This window comes from Zea mays, chromosome 1 (genome assembly GCF_902167145.1).
Source record: "Zea mays cultivar B73 chromosome 1, Zm-B73-REFERENCE-NAM-5.0, whole genome shotgun sequence".
NCBI classification, from domain to species: domain Eukaryota; kingdom Viridiplantae; phylum Streptophyta; class Magnoliopsida; order Poales; family Poaceae; genus Zea; species Zea mays.
Genome location: NC_050096.1, coordinates 81,285,403 through 81,307,154, shown reverse-complemented (window position 1 = coordinate 81,307,154; position 21,752 = coordinate 81,285,403). Strand labels below are relative to the sequence as shown.

Genomic DNA, 21,752 nt, shown 5'->3' with positions numbered 1-21,752 from the left:
TCGGCATGCAACCGCGCCAAGTGGGCGCACCCCTCCGACTTCCAACACACCCAGCATGGAGGCCCAGGCCCACGCGTCATGCAACCGGCACGCCGGTTGCTACATGCGAGCGACTGCACCGCCACTCGCACCACTACCATGCCTCCTCGACTGCGGAACCAGTACCGTGACTCGAGGCAACCCTGCGTACGACCCAGCAGTGCCAGCCAGGCGCGACGGTCAATACGGCCAAAAATGGGCCGGCAGTAATGGCGGTGGCAGGCGGACAGGAGCAGCGGTCACGTCGTCAGCCAAGCTCATGTCCCATCCAGGGACAGCGAGAGAAACCTCTCTCACAGTGTGAAGAAGGCGTGCCCATGTTCCGTTCCTCGAACGGCTCACGCACGCGCAACAGCCGCCCCGCGAACCGCTCGCCCCGTCGCATTAACTCCGCAGCGGGACAGGCGGCGCCTCTGGCAGGGGAAGCAAACGACGCTTCACCTTCGCCATAAGGACCGCGTCAAAAAAGGTACGCCACGTCATTCGATTTCGTATCATTTTCCTCTTTCTCTCTCTTACAACAGGGACCGGGAAAGGGGGATACCCCGAAAAGGATCCTTCTCCGTGAAGGAAACAGGCTCCGAGCCTCCCTACTGATCAGAGGTTCAAAGGCTGGCCCCTCGGAGGGGTTTAACAGCCGCCTCAGAGCGCGTGGGCCCCGCACCCACTACTGGTCAGAGGTTCGAAGGCCGGCCCCTCGGAAGGGTTCAACGGCCGCCTCAGGCTACTCGGGCTTCGTGCCCACTACTGATCAGGGGTTCGTAGGCTGGCCCTCGAAGGGTTCACAACCGCCTCAAACACAGAGCGAGGGATGACCCTGGGTACGTTCGATACATAACCAAGGCTTGGGCTACGCTCCCGAGGTACCCTAGGACATTTCCGAGACCAGCGGGAACGATCTTGTAACGGAATCCCATTAGAGGGAGGCATCAAGCCCTCGGACCCCGTCGAAAGGGGACCGGGTCCGGCAGATCACCCGCAGGTACTTTTGAGCACGCCTCCGGGCCTCTAGCCGACCCCTAACAAATGGAGAACGGGCGTCCACTCGGATTACCCGCCAGCAGCTCACCGGAGACACCATGTTCGGCGCCCTCCGAGGGCAACATGGCGCTTCCCCCCCCTCCTCCTTGTGGAATGGCGACGCAGGGGCGTATGTAAAAAAGTCGAGTCTATCCTTGACCGTCCTCTTGCCCTGTGCAGAGGCTCGGGGGCTGCTCTCACAAACCCGGCTCCGGCCAAACCGTTGACAGCGTCAACATACCAGCCCGAGAACTTGGGACCCGACCGTGCACCCGGGCTACGACCAGCTCGCATGAGGGAACGACCAGACCAGCCGAAGCATTGCGCGAGGCATTAAGACCTTGGAGGAGTCAAACCACTCCTCCGAGGCCTCGGGGGCTACACCCGGCGGGTGCGCTCACGCGCACCCACCGGAACAAAACGCAACCGAGAAAGGCTGGTCCCCTTGCAAAAAAGTGCAACAAAAGCCTCCAAGCGAGTGTTAACACTCCCTTCGAGGCTCGGGGGCTACTGTCGGGGACCATAATTAGGGGTACCCTCAAGACTCCTAATTCTCAGCTGGTAACCCCCATCAGCACAAAGCTGTAAAGGCCTGATGGGTGCGAGTAAGTCAGGGATCGGTCCATTCGAGGGACTCGATCACGCCTCGCCCGAGCCCAGCCTCGGGCAAGGGCAGACGACCCCGGAGGATCTACGTCTCGCCCGAGGCCCCCCTCCAGCGACGAACATACTTCCGGCTCGCCTGAGGCCCAGTCTTCGCCAAGAAGCAACCCTGGCCAAATCGCCACGCCAACCGACCAAATCGCAGGAGCATTTAATGCAAAGGTGGTCTAACACCTTTATCCTGACGCGCGCCCTCCGGTCGACAGAGCCGAAGTGACCGCAGTCACTTCGCCGCTCCACTGACCGGTCTAACAAGAGGACAGCGCCGCCTACGCCGCTCCGACTGCTGTGCCACTCGATAGAGTGAGGCTTACAGCAGCCAAGTCTGGCCCTAGGCGCCATGGGAAACTCCGCTCCGCCCGACCCAGGGCTCGGACTCGGGCTCAGCCCCTGAAGACGACGAACTCCGCTCCGCCCGACCCCAGGGCTCGGACTCGGGCTCAGCCCCGGAAGACGACGAACTCCGCTCCGCCCGACCCCAGGGCTCGGACTCGGGCTCAGCCCCGGAAGACGACGAACTCCGCTTCGCCCGACCCTAGGGCTCGGACTCGGGCTCAGCCCCTGAAGACGACGAACTCCGCTTCGCCCGACCCCAGGGCTCGGACTCAGCCCTGGCCTCAGCCGACGGTCTCTGCCTCGCCCGACCCAGGGGCTCGGACTCGACCTCGACCTCGGAAGACAGACTCGACCTCGACCTCGGAGGAGCCTCCACATCGCCCAACCTAGGGCACCACGGACCGACCGCGTCGAAAGGAGGCGCCATCATTACCCTACCCCAAGCTGACTTAGGCTACAGGGAACAAGACCGGCGTCCCATCTGGCTCGCTCCGCCAGACAAGTAATGATGGCGCCCCGCACGCTCTATGACGACGGCGGCTCTCAGCCTCCTTACGGAAGCAGGAGGACGTCAGCAAGGACTCGACAGCCCCGACAGCTGTCCTTCCGCCAGGCTCCAGCGCTCCTCCGACGGCCACGACACCACACGAACCGGGTGCCAAAACCTCTCCGGCTACCACGATGGCATGTACTTAGGGCGCTAGCTCTCCTCCGCTAGACACGTTAGCACACTGCTACACCCCCCATTGTACACCTGGATCCTCTCCTTGCGCCTATAAAAGGAAGGACCAGGGCCCTCTTACAGAGGGTTGGCCGCGCGGGGAAAGGACGGGACAGGCGCTCGCGTGAGGCCGCTCGCTCCCTCCCGCATGGACGCTTGTAACCCCCTACTGCAAGCGCACCCGACCTGGGCGCGGGACAAACACGAAGGTCGCGGGATTTCCACCTCTCTCTCTCTCCAGCTGCCTCCCCCCTTCGCGCTCCGTCTCGCGCCGACCCATCTGGGCTGGGGCACGCGGCGACAGTTTACTCGTCGGTCCAGGGACCCCCCCCCCCCCCCCCGTCTCGAAACGCCGACAGGTTTCTTCTGGGCACTCTTCTCTATAATTTACGGGACTGTCCGGAGCCAACGGGGCAACGGTAACATGGCACCAACGGTCGACTACAGTGAACAGTAAAAGCAAACAGTGCGCAGGTAGATGTCAGGCAGCAAAGTCAGAACACACCGGACATGTCCGGTGCAACTACAGGACAAGGGTTCCAATGGTCAAGTCGCTCCAAACCCCAATGGGCGTGCTGACGTGGTGTGCACCGGACAGTGAACAGTACCTGTCCGGTGCGCCACCAGACTGTCCGGTGTGCCCATCGCCAGCAAAAACAGCCAACGACTAGGAAGTGGTTGGAGGCTATAAATACCCCCAACCACCTCCTTCAATGGCATCCAAGTTTTCTAAACTCCGTATTCATTGCAAGAGCAAAGCCAAACACTCCAAGACACAATCAAAGCATTCAATCCACTCTAAGATCCCAAAATCAACTCTAGTGTTTAAAGACTTATGAGAGGATTATTTGTGTTCTTTTGTTGCTCTTGTTGCTTGGATTGCTTTCTCCTTCCCTTCCTTATTTCTCTAAGTGATTTGTAAAGCTAGCAAGAGACACCTAAGTGTGTGGTGGTCATTGCGGGGTCTTAGTGACCCAAGTGATTAAGGAGAAAAGCTCATCCGGTCTAAGTGACCGTTTGAGAGAGGGAAAGGGTTGAAATAGACCCGGCCTTTGTGACCTCCTCAACGGGGACTAGGTTCTTTGGAATCGAACCTCGGTAAAACAAATCACCGTGTTCACTTGCATTGATCTTCGTTTGATTTGTTTGCCCGCTTTCCTCTCTCTAAAGTTTCCTTACTAATATTGATTTGAGTTTGCTCTTAAACGTCATCCGCATTAATTGAGCAACTCATAGCAAGAGAAACAATCTCCCGCACTCGAATTTAATTCTAACGTTAACCCTGGCCTAGTGTGCATTTAAGTTTATAAATTTCAGGTTTTGCCTATTCACCCCCCCCCCCCTCTAGGTGACTATCATATCCCATGACCATGAGCTGGTCGACGCTGAACCCTATCGGGCCCATGAGTTGCTTGTCGATCACCACAGTGTCGTGTTGCGTGAGGTGCATCATCACCACCGCGTCGACCATGGCCGTCGACGCCACCAGCGACGCCATGCCTCACCCCTATGTGAGGGAGGCAAAGGAAGCACCTGGAGCAGCCTCGGGGAAGATGGAGAGGCGGCGTCGACCGACGACGGAGAATAAAGAATAGATCTCCGCGTCCCTGGCGCAGCTCTAGATCTTGGCGTCCCTAGCGCAGCCCTGGATCTCGGCGTCACTAGCACAGCCTCGCCACATGCCCCTTGATGACGCCACCAACATCACGACCGTCGTCGCGCGTGAGGGCAACTGGGGCTTGCGGGAGGAAGCAGCCGCGATGGAGAAGAACCACGCTCATAGTGTGGCGCTAGGGGCTGGGGCCGGATGGCGGCTCGCCCGCCCAGGAGGTGGGCCCTGAGGAACAAGGCGCCCAACCCGATGTCGCCGATGACCACGTCGCATGTGCCCCCACGCTACAACCATTCATGGCATCCATGAGGGGTGGCAGAGGTGGGAGAGAAGGTGGCGGGGGGCGCGTCTATGGTCCTGGGGTGGGTATAGGTGAGCGCTGCTAGATCTAGGGCTAGGGACGAACGACTGTCACCATGTGAGGAGAGGAAAGGAAGAGGCGTGGCGGCTCGCACGATTGGGTTTCCTTCCATGTATCTCGGCTACGGGTACGCGGACTTTGCGTGGGATGTGATTTTTTTTGGCCACGAAAGTTTTAGGTGACGGTCGGTTAGCATGGTTGAATTAGGCTGAGCCAGATTTGCCTCATTGGCTAAGGCTTTCTCTAGTTGGAGAAAGCCGAGGGCTCCAAATATAGTATCTATATATATCATGTTTGATATGCTGAAACTAATAATTAGCTAATAAAATTAGCTAAACACATCTAAACAATATAGTGAATACTTCGACTATTAGCTATTTTTAGCAAATTATCTAATAGTTAGCTAGATATTTGTTAGCTAGCTTTCCACTGGCAAATTCTTAGCTAGGGATGAAAACGGTCGGAAACGGTATTTATTCGGTAATCAGTTTTTTCTTTGATTGCGAATAAATAGGATATAGAATATACAATACAAATTTGTATTCTTGTTTTTAACATCTAGCTTGTTAAGATTCATAAAAGATAAACCTCAAATTCATCCTACATTTTCTCAAATAATAGATATAAACTTCGGTATGGATTCGAAAACAAATTCGGTAATTTTTTCAACTTTTTGTGTTGTAGGGAGCAAATAATACATAAAACAACTTATATAATATTTTATTCATATTTGTACTAATGTGCTTGATAACATAAGAGAAGATCAACACCAAATTTTATACATATCTATTTTAAAATATTAAATTTGTTTTAACAGTTCGGATTACCACTTTCATCCCTGTTCTTAGCCAACTAAGGCGGTGTTTAAATGAACTAGAGCTAATAGTTAGTTAGCTAACAATTGCTAGTGGAATTAGCTAGCTAATAAATAGCTATCTAAGTATTATCTAATTTGTTAAAAGTAGTCCATAGCTGAACTATTAGTTAGACTGTTTAGATGCTTTTGGCTATTTTCAACAGTTAATTATTAGCTCTAATACATTTAAACAATTTCTAAATATTATCTCTAGTGTACAACCCTACATAGCACGAGTAGGACCACCGCCTGATGGTTGCGATGACGACGACATACAGCCATACAGGGCTCGCCCCTCTGCAAAATAGGTGTGGTCGCTGAATAGTCGATATATGTTTGATTGTTTGCTCTAATTTTGACTGAAGTTTAAGCTAAAACCGTGCTTGAGCGCGCGACAAAAGGATGCCACGCAACGCAAACACGGCAGCGGTTTCAGATGGAAACAGCAGCTGATTCAGTCGTACATACATACAGTGGCGTTATCTTCATCCATCGGCGTGCGTGTGCGTTGGTTGGTGGGCGTACGGTACCATATTATATATTACCATCTGATTGTGCTATGACCGACGGCGACGAACAACCGAGCCGAGGCTGTCACTGTCAACACCGCACGCCAAGCCTGCCAGCACAGGAGCAAGTAAGATGGACAAGTCAGGTTTAAGAATAAGCCATCGATCCTAACCTATAAATCTACTTGTCGTGGGTCAATACCACGACACTATTAGCCACAAAAAATAAAGTGAGTTGTTCCATAAGATTTAATTGCCACTAAAAATTTAGATTAGCCCAATTAACTGTTAGGATTTATGGGCTAGACCTAATTGAGAAATTCAAATAAATCCCAGAAAAATCACAAAAGCTCATATAAGTGGATGGCTAGGGAATAGGTGGAACCAATAACACCATATTGCTAGTTCTAGTGGAGTAGAGCTAGCTTAAATATGGAAGCCACACTCACTCACCAAGTCATGGATGAGAGGAGAGAGTGTGGAGAGCCACACGCGCTCGCTAGCCTGGCCGGGGCGAAGGGCGCGGGCGCACGACATGCGCGTGAATGGTCCGCCGAAATCCAGCCCCTCGCCTTGCGAGGGTGCGGCTACCTTTTGCCCTTTGATTTTTTGGTTTCTTGGCTGTTACGTTTATCCTAACCGATCGCTATAAAATCTCAACTGAACGCGAGATTTTCGTGGGCGGATAAGATCGGAGGTCGCGTACTCGGCCCTATAAAAGGAGCCCGGCAGCCAGCATCCAAATCATCCCAGTTTCACTTTCGCCTCTCTTCATAGCTGAGTCGCCTTTCCAGTTCCCTTCATCCCGACCGCAGACGTGCATCTGCGATCAGGAGAGCAGGTCTCCGGAACCCTTCGTCTTCTAGATCCTGCACTGGGAGAGGGCGAATAAGGTTTTTGGGAAGCGTCTTCACGCGACTGCTCGTGATCTTCTGACCTCGTCGACTCTGCTGACTTCGCTGCTTCAACGTCGTCGACCCTGCTGATTCCGGCGCGCGCCATCTATCAGTATGTCTAATCAGTACGCATCATCTGATTTGGCTTTTTACTTCAGTTCTTCTGATTTGGTCATGATTTATATTCAAAATTTAATCTGGAATTTGTCTAATTATTCAACAATCCAAAAACCATATTGTAGACAATTTTCTAGTTTTTCTATAGCTGCTTTTGCCGACGCGCTGAAGCCAGAAAAGTTTAATGGTATGCACTTTAAGAGATGGAAAGTCAAGGCCACGCTCTGTCTTACTGCTATGAATGTCTTCCATGTTAGTAAAGGCAGACCTGAGGGTCCACTGACTCCTGAACAGGAGAAAGAGTACGACCATGCCAATACTATCTTTACGGGAGCTGTTCTTAGCGCCCTTGTTGACCGTCTGGTTGATGCGAATATTCAGTACACAAATGGGAAAGAGTTGTGGGATGCACTTACTACTAAGTATGGTGCATCAGATGCTGGCAGTGAACTGTATATCATGGAGAGCTTTCATGATTATAAGATGGTTGATAATCGCTCTATTATAGAGCAAGCTCATGAAATACAGTGTATAGCCAAGGAGCTCGACCACCTTAAGATAGTCCTTCCTGACCGATTTGTGGCTGGGTGCATTATTGCAAAGTTGCCTTCTACATGGAGGAACTTCGCCACATCTCTGAAACATAAGAGACATGAGATATCAGTTGAAAATCTGATAGCGTCTCTGGATGTTGAGGAGAAAGCTCGGGCTAAGGAGACGGGATCTAAAGGAGGCGAGGGCCACTCCAGCGCCAACATGGTTCAAAGGAACCACAACAAGGGCAAAGGAAAGCCAAAATCTAACAAGCCCAACAAAACTACCAACTTCAAGAAGAAGAAGAACAAGGCTGAATTGACATGTTTCGCATGTGGCGAGGCGGGTCATTTTGCCAAGGATTGTCCTGATCGAGCGGATCGCCGTGGCAAAAAGGGCAATGTCAACACAGTGGTCGCTAGCAATGGGGAAGGCAAAGGGTATGGTAATTTACCTTTCATCTTCTCAGTATTTCAATCACCTAGCTGGTGGCTTGATACTGATGCTAATGTTCATGTGTGTTCTGACATTAACTTGTTCTCTTCTTATCAGGGCACCCGGGATTCTTCCGTCCTAATGGGGAATGGGTCACATGCTTCTGTTCATGGCACTGGCACGGTGGATCTGAAGTTTACTTCGGGAAAGATCGTGCAGCTGAAGAACGTGCATCATGTCCCTTCTATACACAAGAATCTCGTTAGCAGAACCCTTCTATGTAGAGATGGGTTCAAGGTAGTTTTGGAGTCCAATAAATTAGTTGTGTCCAAGTCTGGACAATTTATTGGTAAATGCTATGATTGCGGAGGCTTGTTCCGCTTTTCTCTGTTAGATTTCAATAATAAGTCTGTGAACCATATTTGCGCTAATGTTGATGATCTTGCGAGTATGTGGCATTCTCGTTTGTGTCATATTAATTTTGGCTCTATGTATCGGCTTGCAACCATGAGTTTAATTCCGAATATCACCATAGTCAAAGGTTCTAAGTGCCATAGTTGTGTGCAGTCGAAGCAACCTCGAAAGCCTCATAAGGCTGCTGAGGAGAGACACCTGGCACCGCTAGAACTCATACATTCTGATCTTTGTGAGATGAATGGTGTGTTGACAAAGGGTGGTAAGAGATACTTCATGACATTGATTGATGATGCGTCTAGATTTTTGCTATGTATACTTGCTAAAAACTAAAGATGAGGCTTTAGACTACTTTAAAATCTATAAGGCTGAAGTTGAAAACCAACTAGAGAGAAAGATCAAACGTCTTAGATCAGATCATGGTGGCGAGTTCTTTCCCAAAGTCTTTGATGATTTCTGTGCAGAACATGGCATTATTCATGAGAGGACTCCTCCCTATTCACCCGAGTCAAACGGGATTGCTGAAAGGAAAAACCGTATGTTGACTGACCTGGTGAATGCCATGTTAGACACTTGTGGTTTATCTAAGGCATGGTGGGGGAGGCAGTCCTGACTTCATGTCATGTTCTGAATAGAATTCCTATGGGCAAAGAAGAGAAAACCCCTTATGAGAAGTGGGTTGGGAGAAAACCATCACATTCATACTTGCGCACTTGGGGGTGCATGGCGAAAGTCAATGTACCAATTAATAAAAAGCGCAAGCTTGGTCCAAGGACAGTGGATTGTGTCTTTCTTGGATATGCTTCGTGTAGCATAGCATATAGATTTTTAGTAGTTAAATCTGAAGTTCCTGATGTGTATGTTGATACTATTATGGAATCACGTGATGCTACTTTCTTTGAACATATATTTCCAATGAAAGACATTCATAGCAATTCTAGATACTCTTTTGAGATAACTCCTGAACATAGTACACCTATTGAGAGTTTTGAACAGCCACATGAAATTGTCCTAGAGGAGGATGACAATGATGCTCCTAAAAGGAGCAAGAGACAAAGGGTTGAAAAATCCTTTGGTGATGATTTTATTGTGTACCTTGTGGATGATACTCCTACTACCATTGCAGAAGCATTTGCATCTCCAGATGCAGATGATTGGAAAGAAGCAGTTCATAATGAGATGGTCTCCATTCTTTCAAATGGTACGTGGGAAGTCACTGATCGACCCTATGGATGCAAACCTGTGGGTTGTAAGTGGGTGTTTAAAAAGAAGCTCAAGCCTGATGGTACAATTGAAAAGTACAAGGGTAGGCTTGTGGCTAAAGGCTATACTCCGAAAGAAGGAGAAGACTTCTTTGATACTTACTCACCTGTTGCTAGAATGACCACTATTCGAGTACTACTTTCTTTGGCTGCCTCGTATGGTCTCCTTGTTCATCAGATAGATGTAAAGACAGCTTTTCTTAATGGAGAGCTGGACGAGGAAATCTATATGGAACAGCCTGATGGATTTGTAGTAAAGGGTCAAGAAATCAAGGTGTGCAAGTTATTGAAATCTTTGTATGGTCTGAAGCAAGCACCAAAGCATTGGCATGAGAAGTTTGACACGACTCTAACGTCTGCAGGCTTTGCCATTAATGAGGCAGACATGTGTGTATATTATCGTTGTGGTGGGGGCGAAGGAGTTATATTGTGCTTATATGGTGATGATATATTGATATTTGGCACAAACATTGATGTGATCAATGAAGTCAAGTCTTTTCTATCAAAGAGTTTTGATATGAAAGATCTGGGAGAAGCTGATGTGATTCTAAACATCAAGCTGATTAAGGCAGATGGTGGGATTACTCTCTCGCAATCTCACTATGTTGAAAAGGTTTTGAAGCGATTTGGCTTCTCTGAGTGCAAACCTTCTCCAACACCTTATGATCCCAGTGTGACACTGCGAAAGAACAAGAGAATTGGTTTAGACCAATTGAGATACTCTTAGATTGACGGTTCACTCATGTATCTTGCTGGTGCAACAAGGCCCGATATCTCGTTTACTATGAGCAAATTGAGTAGGTTCATGTCAAACCCCGGGACTGATCATTGGCATGCACTTGAGCGGGTTATGCGCTACCTGCAAGGTACAATGAGTTATGGAATTCACTATTCTGGCCAGCATGCAGTACTTGAAGGATATAGTGATTCGAACTGGATATCTGATGTAGACGAGCTTTATGCCACCAGTGGTTATGTCTTTACTATTGGTGGAGGTGCGGTATCATGGAGGTCATGCAAGCATACCATCTTGACGAGGTCAACCATGGAAGCTGAGCTAGCTGCACTTGACACAGCAACCGTTGAGGCAGAATGGTTGCGTGAACTCTTGATGGACTTGCCGGTGGTTGAGAAACCAATACCAGCTATCCTTATGAACTGTGACAATAAAACAGTGATTGCTAAAGTGACGAGTTCTAAGGATAATGGAAAGTCATCAAGACATGTCAAAAGACGATTGAAGTCTGTCAGAAAGTTGAGAAACTCTGGAGTTATAAGTGTGACTTATATTTCAACAGATAAAAATCTGGCAGATCCTTTTACCAAGGGACTACCACGTAATGTGATAGAAATCGCATCGAGAGAGATGGGTATGAGACCCGAATAAAGTTGCCATGGTGGAAACTCAGTCTATGTGATCGGAGATCCCGTGAATTAGGTCCTGGGAAGAACAAGCCATTGGTGAACTGAGGAGAGTAACCTTTGACCCTCTCTAAGTAAAGAACTAAAGATGCAATACTCTCAAATGTTGTAAGGCAGGTTGGCTTTGTGCCTTAATGTGTTCTGTTGGCTTGTATTAGCGAAGATGCTGTCCTGCAGAACATTCTTTGAAAGAACACACCTATATGAGTTAGACTGTCTAACGTCGCAGTCTATGAGATTTGGGTGATCTCTAGTAAACTCATGAAGAGACCTTGGAGTACGACGTATATGCTCCACCCGAGAAGGGGACTACTGGTAGCCAAGTACTGGTCATGACTTCAAGTGAAACCCATTCACGCAAAACTTGCAATTCAAGGCATAGTCCATTGTCCAAGTTGTGGGTTGGTGTAGCTTGGAGTTCTAGGCGGAAGTTCAACTTAACAGTCTCTGCTGAAAAACTAGTATATTAAACAGTAGTGAACAGTGGCGAAAACTGCAGATGTGCATTTGAGATCTGGTGGGGGATTGTTAGGATTTATGGGCTAGGCCCAATTGAGAAATTCAAATAAATCCCAGGAAAATCACAAAAGCCCATATAAGTGGATGGCTAGGGAATAGGTGGAACCAATAGCACCATATTGCTAGTTCTAGTGGAGTAGAGCTAGCTTAAATATGGAAGCCACACTCACTCACCAAGTCATGGATGAGAGGAGAGAGTGTGGAGAGCCACACGCGCGCGCGCTCGCTCGCCTGGCCTGGCCTGGGCGGGGCGAAGGGCGCACGACATGCGCGTGAATGGTCCGCCGAAATCCGGCCCCTCGCCTTGCGGGGGCGCGGCTACCTTTTGCCGTTTGATTTTTTGGTTTCTTGGTTGTTACGTTTATCCTAACCGATCGTTATAAAATCTCAACTAAACGCGAGATTTTTGTGGGCGGATAAGATCGGAGGTCGCAGACTCGGCCCTATAAAAGGAGCCCGACAGCCAGCATCCAAATCATCCCAGTTTCACTTTCGCCTCTCTTCATAGCTGAGCCGCCTTTCCAGTTCCCTTCATCCTGACCGCAGACGTGCATCTGCGATCAGGAGAGCAGGTCTCCAGAACCCTTCGTCTTCTAGATCCTGCGCCGGGAGAGGACGAATAAGGTTTTTGGGAAGCGTCTTCACGCGACTGCTCGTGATCTTGTCGACTCTGCTAACTTCGCTGCTTCGACGTCGTCGACCCTGCTGATTCCGGCGCGCGTCATCTATCAGTATGTCTAATCAGTACGCATCATCTGATTTGGCTTTTTACTTCAGTTCTTCTGATTTGGTCATGATTTATATTCGGAATTTAATCTGGAATTTGTCTAATTATTCAACAATAACCTCTCTCTTGAACATCTTGATTCTTTCACCGTTACTCCATAGCTTGAGTGCGTGTGTGAGTCTAGAGAGACTGAGTGGGAGGAACGAAAAAGTGAGGGTGTGAGTGGGAGAGCTTCCTGGTGGCCTGAATTTGCCTCTCCATGAAGTGGATAGGATAGGTGGGCTGACAAGCGATGAAGCTCCACAAGTGACATATTGATTATGTGCATTGACATTCGTCGATCACACCGGATGATCCGCTGGAGCACACATGATATGTGTTGATAAAAAGATTTATGGATCACGCCAGATGATCCACCAGAGCATGAAAGAATGATATTCCTCTGATCCAATTTATAATTCATTTGTCTTTTTTATCAAGTTTGATCGGTTCGTCTTATTCGAATATTTTGCGAAAAATAACAAATTCAAAGCCATAGTTAAAGTATACTATATTCTAAATGATAAAGATTAATAATAATTATGAAAAGATTTTAATAAGAGAGTTGAAGTCTAGTTTATTCACGAATCAGGTTCAGACTCCAGAGGTGGGTCTCATGAAAAGGAACGCTCAGGCCACATACGGACTCCGGTTTCGATGTTCTAAGTAACGTTGGAAAGCTAGAAAGATACACTTTACAACCCAACTTATCCCACATTAAAACAGTCAACCAAACTTGAACTAAAAAAGTCAAACAGATTATAATTTGAAATGGATGGAGTATGTCATACCATGAAAGTATCACACAGCTGTAAATCTATGTTATTGTTCCAACAAAATGTTCTGTGATAAGGACAAGTGTAAATCTATTGTAACGTTCTAATGGAATGTTTTGTGGTAAGGATGGTTCATCACGTCAAATGATTTGCAAGACCATGAAAGTATGACCTGCCAAAGCTTTCATGGTAAGGATGGATCATCACGTCAGATATCCGCCAGAGCATATTGTATGATACGGTATGTCAGTACGGAAGTACTGACAGCTACTGTAAATCTATGTTAATGTTTCAACGGAATATTTCATGATAAAAACGGATGACGATGATCGGTTCCATCAAAACTCCAAAGAAATGTTCTATGGTAAGGAGAGATGACCTGTTCCGTAAAATACTAAGTACTCAGAATTATTCAGTTTGGATGATTTGTTCTATCAAAACACTAAGTACTTAATTATTCAGTTTCTCTTATGTTGTTTGCTTACTGTTCGCTTCAGATAAAACTTAGTTGTTCAGACTGCTACAATCTATAGAAAACAAAACATTATAGAAACAGTAAAAACCAATACTGATTAAAATCAAACCTCTATATAAAAATCTATATAAACAAAACACTATAGAAATAGTCGGTACGGATTAAAATCAAACGTCTAGCTCAATACTCTGTGCTCAGTTGCTGCACCTTTTAGTTTCTCTGAGTTTCTAAATTGAAAATTGTTTAGGTTCTCTCCATCTTAGCTTTTAAATTAAATTTCAAATTTATCCTCTACCTTTTAGTTTCTAAATTAAATTTCAAATGCATATGACACTTCTAGTTTGAATTTCAGGTGCTAAATTGAATTTATTCTAAATGATTTTTTAGTTTCTAAATTAAATTTCACATGCACATGAGACTTCTAAATTGAATTCCAGATGCGATGCTTCTAAATTGAATTTATTCTACATTAAATTTCAGATGCCTGATGCTCATGATAATAATGCTTCAGGTTTATTAAGTTTCTCCGCCTCTTAGTTTCTAAATTAAACTTTAAATGCACACGATACTTATAATCATAATAATGATTCTTAATATTAAGTTAAGACCAAGTCAAGACCGGATCATGACAAATAGGAAAAAGGGAGCATCCGAAACTAAGCAGTAGAAAGCAAATTAGAAACTGGGAATGACACCTTCGAACTCATTTCAGTACAGTTTCATGGCTATCTCGCTGTCCAAATTCAGCTGAAGGGGGGCGAAAACGACCTTGCCAAAGGACTGACAGAGCACTCTGGTGGTCACCTGACCACACAATACCTGAGTTCTACAACCACATACACTTCACCTCTGCTGCGAACTAGAGCCCAAAGTAAAAATAAGATCAGGCTGCAAGCTGCATTTGCTCTAACATCCTAATGTGAATACCTCCACAACATCTACAACCCTCATTTCTGAGACCTGACCACCCTCTCCTGGTGAAACCCCTTCCCTTTTGGATAGATAAGAACCGAGTCGATGCACAGCCCGCCTTTTGTGTGCGTGCAGTCGATCTGTGCCATGGAGAACTTCAGCTTCATCAGCTGGTCAGGCTTTGAGGCCACAAAATCGCCAGCATGGTACAGGACCCAGCTCCCGGGCTCCTCCAGGTAGCACTGAGACAATGCCTGCTGCCCGTCAGAGGTCGATAGCTGGAAGCGAACAGGCTTCTTGTCCCAACCATGAACATGCTCTGAGGTGCACTGGCGGCGGCCAAATCGTCTGTAGAACTTCCCAAGATGGACCCTGAAGTACAAGCTATATGTTCCAACAGGGAAGCAGAAATCGACTTCACCAACCACCTCAAACCACCAGATTTGCTGAAGGTAGGCTACAGACTGGAATCTGCATGATAAGAAACAATAACTATTGGTCAGATATTTGACTTCCAAGAATATGATATCACCTATACTTTGAACTAGAAATATTGAATTGGATTACTTCTAAACATTCTATAGATGAATATTGCAAAACAGATGCAGGCCTCTTGTGCAAGAGGCAGGAAGCTACTTCTCTTGTTCAAGAGAGACAATCAGCTCAATTACTCAATCCTAACATTTGACAACATGTATGCATTCACATCTATTGTGTTCCAGGGTAAAAAAAAGCTTATGCAGATCTTAAAATAAATACCTACAATTATGAGACCAGGTATTCATCCATATAAATCATTATAGGGAGAAAGTAACACTACTTTCGAAAGCTGAATATAAAATCAATGACGTGCTAAGTTAAGAAAGAAAAGGAACAGATCAATCACACCATGAGTAAATATCTTCAGCCCATTCCATCGCAATTAATGCCAACAGACCATCTTTGTTTTCAGAAAACTGGCATAAATTGAACAGACAAATATTAGTAAATGTGATATCAAAGCCATATTCACCTCGATTCTGAAGTTGGCATGTGTTGCCAGTATCTTCTGTCATCAATCCCAGTAATCACCAGTGCTTTGGACGACAGTGCCATACAGATCATGCCTTTGTTCTTGTCCAACCAGAATTCCTACAGTTTGCAAACACATACGAGTTTTAGTCATGCTGTTCTTGTTCAACCGCCAAAAAAAGATATACGCGCTACTAGGGCCTAAAATGTAGCGACCTTCCTACACACGACAGCAGTTAAGATTTATTGAAGATAAAGATAGGAAGAACTATTTTCTGAACAACAATTTACCTGCCACTAATTTGAGTCTGCCCCAAAAAGAAGAACGCAATTTTCCAAAAGGAAAAGAAGTGACCTATTTCAATTGGAAGATAATACTGCCCCAATTGAGCTCCACAAAAATGTTCCAGGGGTCATAACTAGGAAGGACTCGGTCATGGGCAAACAGAATATGACGAATTCAAGGAAGGCGGCTTCGAATCCTCCTCTAGTAAACTAGAGAACCGCTCGTATAATTTTCCCGTAATAAAATTCACAGAAAGCCACAAAAAAAAAAGAGGAAGCAAAATATCTCACCTTCTTGCCGTCGCCAAAAGGCACAGGCCTGGCGAGCCTCGCGTAGATCTCCTTCTTCCCGGCCCGCCGCCGCCTCCGCTTCCCCTCGTCGCCGCTCCCCACGAACTCCATCAGATAGTTGTAGTTCTCCGGCAGCTTGGCTTCCCACACGAAGTCAGCCCCCGCGGCGCCGCGGAACGCGTGGTTGACCTGCGCGAGCCTGCAGATCTCCGGCGGGTCGAGCCGGAGCAGCACCTGGGCGGCGCAGAGCTCCGGCAGGTCGCCCAGGCCCACAGCAGCAGGCCCGGCCGCCGCGGCTCCGTCCATCCCGAGCAGGACCGAGACCCACGCCCCCATGACCCCGCGCCGCCTCCAGTCGCGACGATTTGTTCGACCCGGCTTTCGCAGACGACACCCGATCGAGGGACGAACCTCCGAAGGCCCCGTCCCCGGCCGGATCAAGCTTTTCCCGGCTACCTTCTGGGTGGCTCCACGGCCCGCAAGCCCCGATCCCCAGTCGCGGCTAGGCTACCGCGGATGGTGCTCCACGGAATGGCAAGATCTCCCCCCGGCGAAATCGCTGGACGCGCGTGTGGGTCGGCCGTCGGCGCCAGAGAGCCTCTAGCTTCGGGACGGGGGAATAGGAGGGGCAATTTAAAGAGGAAGGTGGGAGGCCGAAATAGACGAGTGGGGGTGGTTGATTGCATTGGATATTGCATTATCTTAGCCAGGACACTATCAGTACTCCTAGTAAATCACAGGAAGGCTCCTTTCTAGGGACCTGTGTGTGACTATGTGCACTGACACGGACCGGCGCGGAGGGTTTGTTCTGCAAAAGATAGTACGTAATTGTACAGTGATCATGTCATTAACGATAACAGATTGGGGTTAACCATCGGTGGGCCGCCGTCGGGAACAGCCGTATCCGTGAACGCGGTCCATGCACCGCGCGGCTGTCTGGCGCCTACGAGGCCACGCGTCAGCGGCTGGGTCCATGGGCCGCGACTCGTAGGGTACGCGACGGGGGCTGGTAGGACGCAGGAGTCGTAGGGAGCAGCTCATGACAGACTGGAAAGTCCGCGGCATATATCTGCAGCACTTGTCTTGTACTCAGAAAATACGGTGTAGTCCATATATCTGCACCTGCACTAGCTGTAAAAGGAGCTGTTAATAAAAAAAAAACTGCTCGTAAACTGAAGTATGGACAACAATCTTTGGGTGACTCTCCCTTTCAAATAAAAAAATCGTTGGGTGACTTGGGACACCTCATCCGGCTGCACGCCTGCACGTATATGCGCTCCATTTTGCGGTTGCAGGGAGGTCCGAGGGTTTCTCGAGAATTCTGACTGTATCTCGAACAGTTCTACGCCGACCATTTTCCGTGCACCTCCGATCCAGGTCGTTCCTGCCAGTGCCAAGCGTTCGGTGGGTTTTGCGTGCCACATGGTTGTACGTTCATCAGTGTTTATTAATCAGTAATAATATCAAGTGTGTACTCCTACGCAATTAGTACTATCTGTCTCTGTCTCCATATCGGCAGCTCTGGGCTTTGGCTCTGATTTTTCTTCTCCTCGTACTCTTGAAGAAACTCTATATACAAGCTTTTGCCATCCACATCAGAATGTTGGTCATTCTCTAGAACCATCTTAAGTTGAGTACAAGTAAACATAAAACTCTTGTCATCTAAAGAACACAAATTATGTGTAATAAATAAAAAATCTAAACATTTTCTTGTATCGTTGTTTAAACCTTGTAGTCAATAAGGAAACAGCTTGATCAATAATGGGTAAAATAATTATCCAAACTTTATAGCCAAAAAATTGTGCCTAAAAATTTGGGCCCCCAAAATTTAGAGGCCATGTGCGGTCGGTCCTCTTGCCTCGTGCAAGGGATGGCCCTAGGCATTTGCATTAAATTGGTTTTTTAAATATAAGTAAGGCCTAAGCACCGGGGACTGGAGGCCTATTTCTTTTTTCTAATCTCTACTACTACTTAAGTATCTACTGTAGGCGTGCACAGTGGTGCACGTTCTGCCACAGCGATGGCGCACCCGGCCGCGGCGGCATCCCGCCCGCAGCCTTCCTTCAATGGCGCACCCCACCCGCGACCTTCCTTTAATGGCGCACCAATCACCCCGCCCGCGGCCTTCCTTCAATAGCGCACCAATCATCCCGCCCGCGGCCACTAATCAACGCCGCATCCCGCCCGAGGCCTTCCTTCAATGGCGCGTGGAAGGTCGTCTGTTATTAATTGGTGCGACCACGGACGACACCATGGCTCCGCCCGACGCCCCTCTCCCCGCAACTCGCAAGCCCGATATTGTCGGCGTTCTCGCACCCACCGATTTGGCCTGCCTCCCCCAGGATTGCCGGCGTTCTCCCCCCTCCCCGTCGCGCCGCGCGATGCCAGCCGTGATTCCCGCGTCCGCCCGCCCCACATCTACAAACTTGCTCTGCAGATGTCCTCCCGCCCATCGTCATCCATCCCCTGCCGCCGCCACGGACGACCTTCCTCGGCCGCCACAAGGGGGCTTCTGTAAGCGAGCGTGCAGGGGGAGCTATAGGCGAGCGCGCAGGGGGACCCGCACACGACGACGCCCGCGAGGATGCTGGAGGACGTCATCGCCGTCGCGCTCAACATTAGGGCCTCCGACGCGCTCTTTTTGGCCTAGAAACGGAGGAGGCGATGCGGCGCCGTCTCGCCCGTCAGCCGGTGGCCGCACCAATGAGTTCCACGCCGCCACGCTGCACCTTCCTCGTCGTCGGTGTCCTCCTCGAACCTGGTCCGATCCCTTCCCCTCCCCTCTTCTCCCTCCCTCCCACCATCCCAGCTCTTGTCTCTTCATGGTGTTCTTTCCGCAGTTGTTCGATCGAAATTCGACCTGAAAACGGGCACAAGAGATGTCCGTAACACGGGTGGACTTGAGCTGAGAACAAGAAGCGAAGCAACTCGCTGGATCTCATTCTCGAACGCCAATCCCCCAGTCCCCTCCTCCGTCTGCTGGCCAGACCAGACCTGCTCTGCTCTGCTCTTTTTCCTCCATAAGCAACATGGAGAAATGGCCTGTCACTGCCTCCCAACTCTCTAACAGCGATCTCTCGCCTGGGCACTAATTAGTGCTTAGGCTAATGTATGATCGGAGGATCCCCGACAAACACGCTGGCCTAATGCTCTCCCATCCCAAGTGATCCTCCGAGAACTAGCTGGTGCGAAGGCAGGATGTGTTGTCTGCCTCTGTGACCCCCAGTCGCTATTGTTTTGTTTTGTGGGTGGTTACTGTTACCTGCTTCTGAAACAAGCAACCCACTGCAGTGAGCAAAGGAAGAAAGAAAGGTGTGGTGTGTGCCCGTTTTCAGGTCGGTCGTGACTTTGGTTATCCATTGAAAAGATATGCTTGGTGGTTGTGCTGAAGAACAAGTATCCCACGGAACCACAACCGTTTGTATTATCTGGTGATTTCCTGCATTATTAGCTGGCCTAACTAAACCATGCGCTCAGACCCTAAACCAGCTGTAAGTCTGTAACTGAAAAGCACAGTGCACTAGCGGAATGGGGTTCCTTGCTTTTTGGAGCGTTTCCCCAGTCGGATCGGCGGCAGAGCAGGTCACGTGGACGGGGCTCCTTGTTGCTGGAACTAAATACCGTGGAGAGTTTGAAGTGAGACTAAAGAAACTTATGGAGGAAATTAAGCAAAATGAAGACATTATTCTCTTTATTGATTAAGTGCACACACTGATTGGAGCAGGTGCAGCAGAAGGTGCAATTGATGCTGCTAATATTTTGAAGCCAGCGTTTTGTAATTTTCCCAAAATAACCACATTGCTGGTGATTTTATCTGTGTAGTGCACTGGTGCCACAACACTGGATGGGTATAGGAAGCATATAGAGAAAGATCCTGCCTTGGAAAGAAGGTTTCAACCAGTTAAGGTTCCAGAGCCTACTGTGGATGAAACAATACAGATCTTAAGAGGACTTCATGAGAGATATGAACTTCATCACAAACTGAGATACACAGATGATGCTTTAATTGCTGCTGCACAACTGTCTTATCAGTATATCAGGTTTGCAAATCACCAAGTTTTTAAGTAGTATGTTATATATCTACTTAAATTTTACCTTTTTAAGAAGTCACATGAACTTGGCAATGGTTTTGTTATACATTTTTATTGATAATATGTTACCAAAATGCTAATTTGAATTATCAGTTTGGATTTTGAGCAACTTATATTTGCCACCTTCAGTATCAATGTACATTTTTTGAGCCACTCAAATATTATGATTAATTGATTATATCTGAACAAAGAGGGATGGATGGTGGGTAGTTTAGTTTTATTAGAAAATAGTGTATCCTTTGTTACTTTCTAAAGAAATGTCATTTGTTTTTTTATCAAGCAGGCCAATCATTTGGTTGTGATATAAATGGGAATTTATATTGCTTTTATTTCTTTCAGCGATCGTTTTCTGCCTGACAAAGCCATTGACTTGATTGATGAAGCTGGATCTCGTGTTAGGCTGAGGCATGCGCAGGTATTAAGCGATGATTTTTCAGACTACAAACATTTGCTGCATTGTTCCTGCTGATTTTGAGCATTAGTGTTACAGCTCCCTGATGAAGCCAAAGAGCTGGACAAAGAGCTGCGGCAGATAAGCAAGCAGAAAAATAAGGCTGTACGTGGCCAAGATTTTGAGAAGGTATACTATTGTTTGGCACACCGCCGATCCGCTCCCACCTCTCTAGCTACGTCGATCTGGTTAATACCAAGCATTATGTTGTTTCCTTTTGAGATAAATATTTTGTTACTGATTTTACCTTTTGTCTCCTCTTCTTGTTTTTTGCTCTAGAATCTGTAGCAAATGGCTAACGATGAGGACATCCATCACTTGTTTATGACAATAGAACTGATATGTTCAAGATTCCGTAGCAACGCACGGGCACCCAACTAGTTCTCCACATATGGGAATAACAGGGCGACCATAATTCATGACGAGTCGTCAATGTCCACTGCCTCAGCTAAAAGAAGTTTATCAAAGATGAACTTATTGAAAAACTATTAAAATCAACTATGTGGCATGAAAGATTAAATTGTATAGCTACATGTTATATGGACAAGGGTATATTGAAAAATGTGGATCTAAACATTGTCCTCACATATTTTGCTTCAATAAATATTCGAGTGAGTTATTTATTTTGAGAGACATTAGAGCTATATGTAACCTAAAGTTGCAATTAAGAATACTCTGAATTTATGGTCCCTTAATATGATTGTAATTGTCTCTGCGGTCATACGAGGCACAAGCGGAGAGGATGGAGACGTGATAGGTTTGCCTCTTCATCTCCAAGGGTTAATCGGCCCAATGCATCAGGTCACTCTCTGTCTCTACGATGTGTTGTTCGTCTCTGGTTGTCATTACAAATAATATAGTTTTTTAAATAGTTAAACTTTTAGAATTTAATGAAATATGCACAAAATATACTAAGGCTTCGTTTGGGAACACCAACACCGGCCGGTTTCGGCGGGACGGGCGGGCCACGGACAAAAA

At 47.6% G+C, this 21,752-nt stretch overlaps 2 protein-coding genes across 3 annotated transcripts; one reads left to right on the top strand and one right to left on the bottom strand.

Annotated features, from left to right (window-relative positions):
* Nucleotides 1-14,309: 14,309 nt before the first annotated feature.
* LOC100283583 (ATPP2-A13) lies at nucleotides 14,310-16,843 on the bottom strand. Of its 2 annotated transcripts, none has more exons than NR_178222.1 (3): nucleotides 16,233-16,843; nucleotides 15,534-15,776; nucleotides 14,310-15,116 (listed from the first exon to the last, which is right to left on the bottom strand). NR_178222.1 is itself a non-coding variant. In NM_001156484.2 (3 exons), exons 1-3 carry the CDS (start codon nucleotides 16,566-16,568, stop codon nucleotides 14,681-14,683), a joined length of 891 nt encoding a protein of 296 aa, NP_001149956.2. In that variant the 5' UTR covers nucleotides 16,569-16,843; the 3' UTR covers nucleotides 14,310-14,680. The 2 variants fall into 2 exon arrangements, 1 of the variants encoding a protein (NP_001149956.2); NM_001156484.2 differs by having other exon boundaries at nucleotides 15,658-15,776.
* Nucleotides 16,844-19,760: 2,917 nt separating this feature from the next.
* On the top strand, nucleotides 19,761-21,403 carry LOC103644745 (chaperone protein ClpC1, chloroplastic). The gene is made up of 5 exons (XM_008667903.1): nucleotides 19,761-19,868; nucleotides 19,957-19,968; nucleotides 20,055-20,272; nucleotides 20,663-20,738; nucleotides 20,814-21,403. Exons 1-5 carry the CDS (start codon nucleotides 19,761-19,763, stop codon nucleotides 21,051-21,053), a joined length of 654 nt encoding a protein of 217 aa, XP_008666125.1. The 3' UTR covers nucleotides 21,054-21,403.
* The last annotated feature ends 349 nt before the right edge of the window (nucleotides 21,404-21,752 follow it).

What these genes read in the sequence shown, in the direction of transcription:
- LOC100283583 (NM_001156484.2), bottom strand. Translation starts at nt 16,568, where the DNA reads ATGGGGGCGTGGGTCTCGGTCCTGCTCGGGATGGACGGAGCCGCGGCG. An exon ending in CTTTTGGCGACGGCAAGAAG is followed by an intron (nt 15,777 to 16,232) that starts GTGAGATATTTT and finishes TGCAAACTGTAG; the next exon opens with GAATTCTGGTTGGACAAGAA. An exon ending in ATGCCAACTTCAGAATCGAG is followed by an intron (nt 15,117 to 15,657) that starts GTGAATATGGCT and finishes CTTATCATGCAG; the next exon opens with ATTCCAGTCTGTAGCCTACC.
- LOC103644745 (XM_008667903.1), top strand. Translation starts at nt 19,761, where the DNA reads ATGGGGTTCCTTGCTTTTTGGAGCGTTTCCCCAGTCGGATCGGCGGCA. An exon ending in CTGTCTTATCAGTATATCAG is followed by an intron (nt 20,273 to 20,662) that starts GTTTGCAAATCA and finishes TATTTCTTTCAG; the next exon opens with CGATCGTTTTCTGCCTGACA. An exon ending in TTAGGCTGAGGCATGCGCAG is followed by an intron (nt 20,739 to 20,813) that starts GTATTAAGCGAT and finishes TTAGTGTTACAG; the next exon opens with CTCCCTGATGAAGCCAAAGA.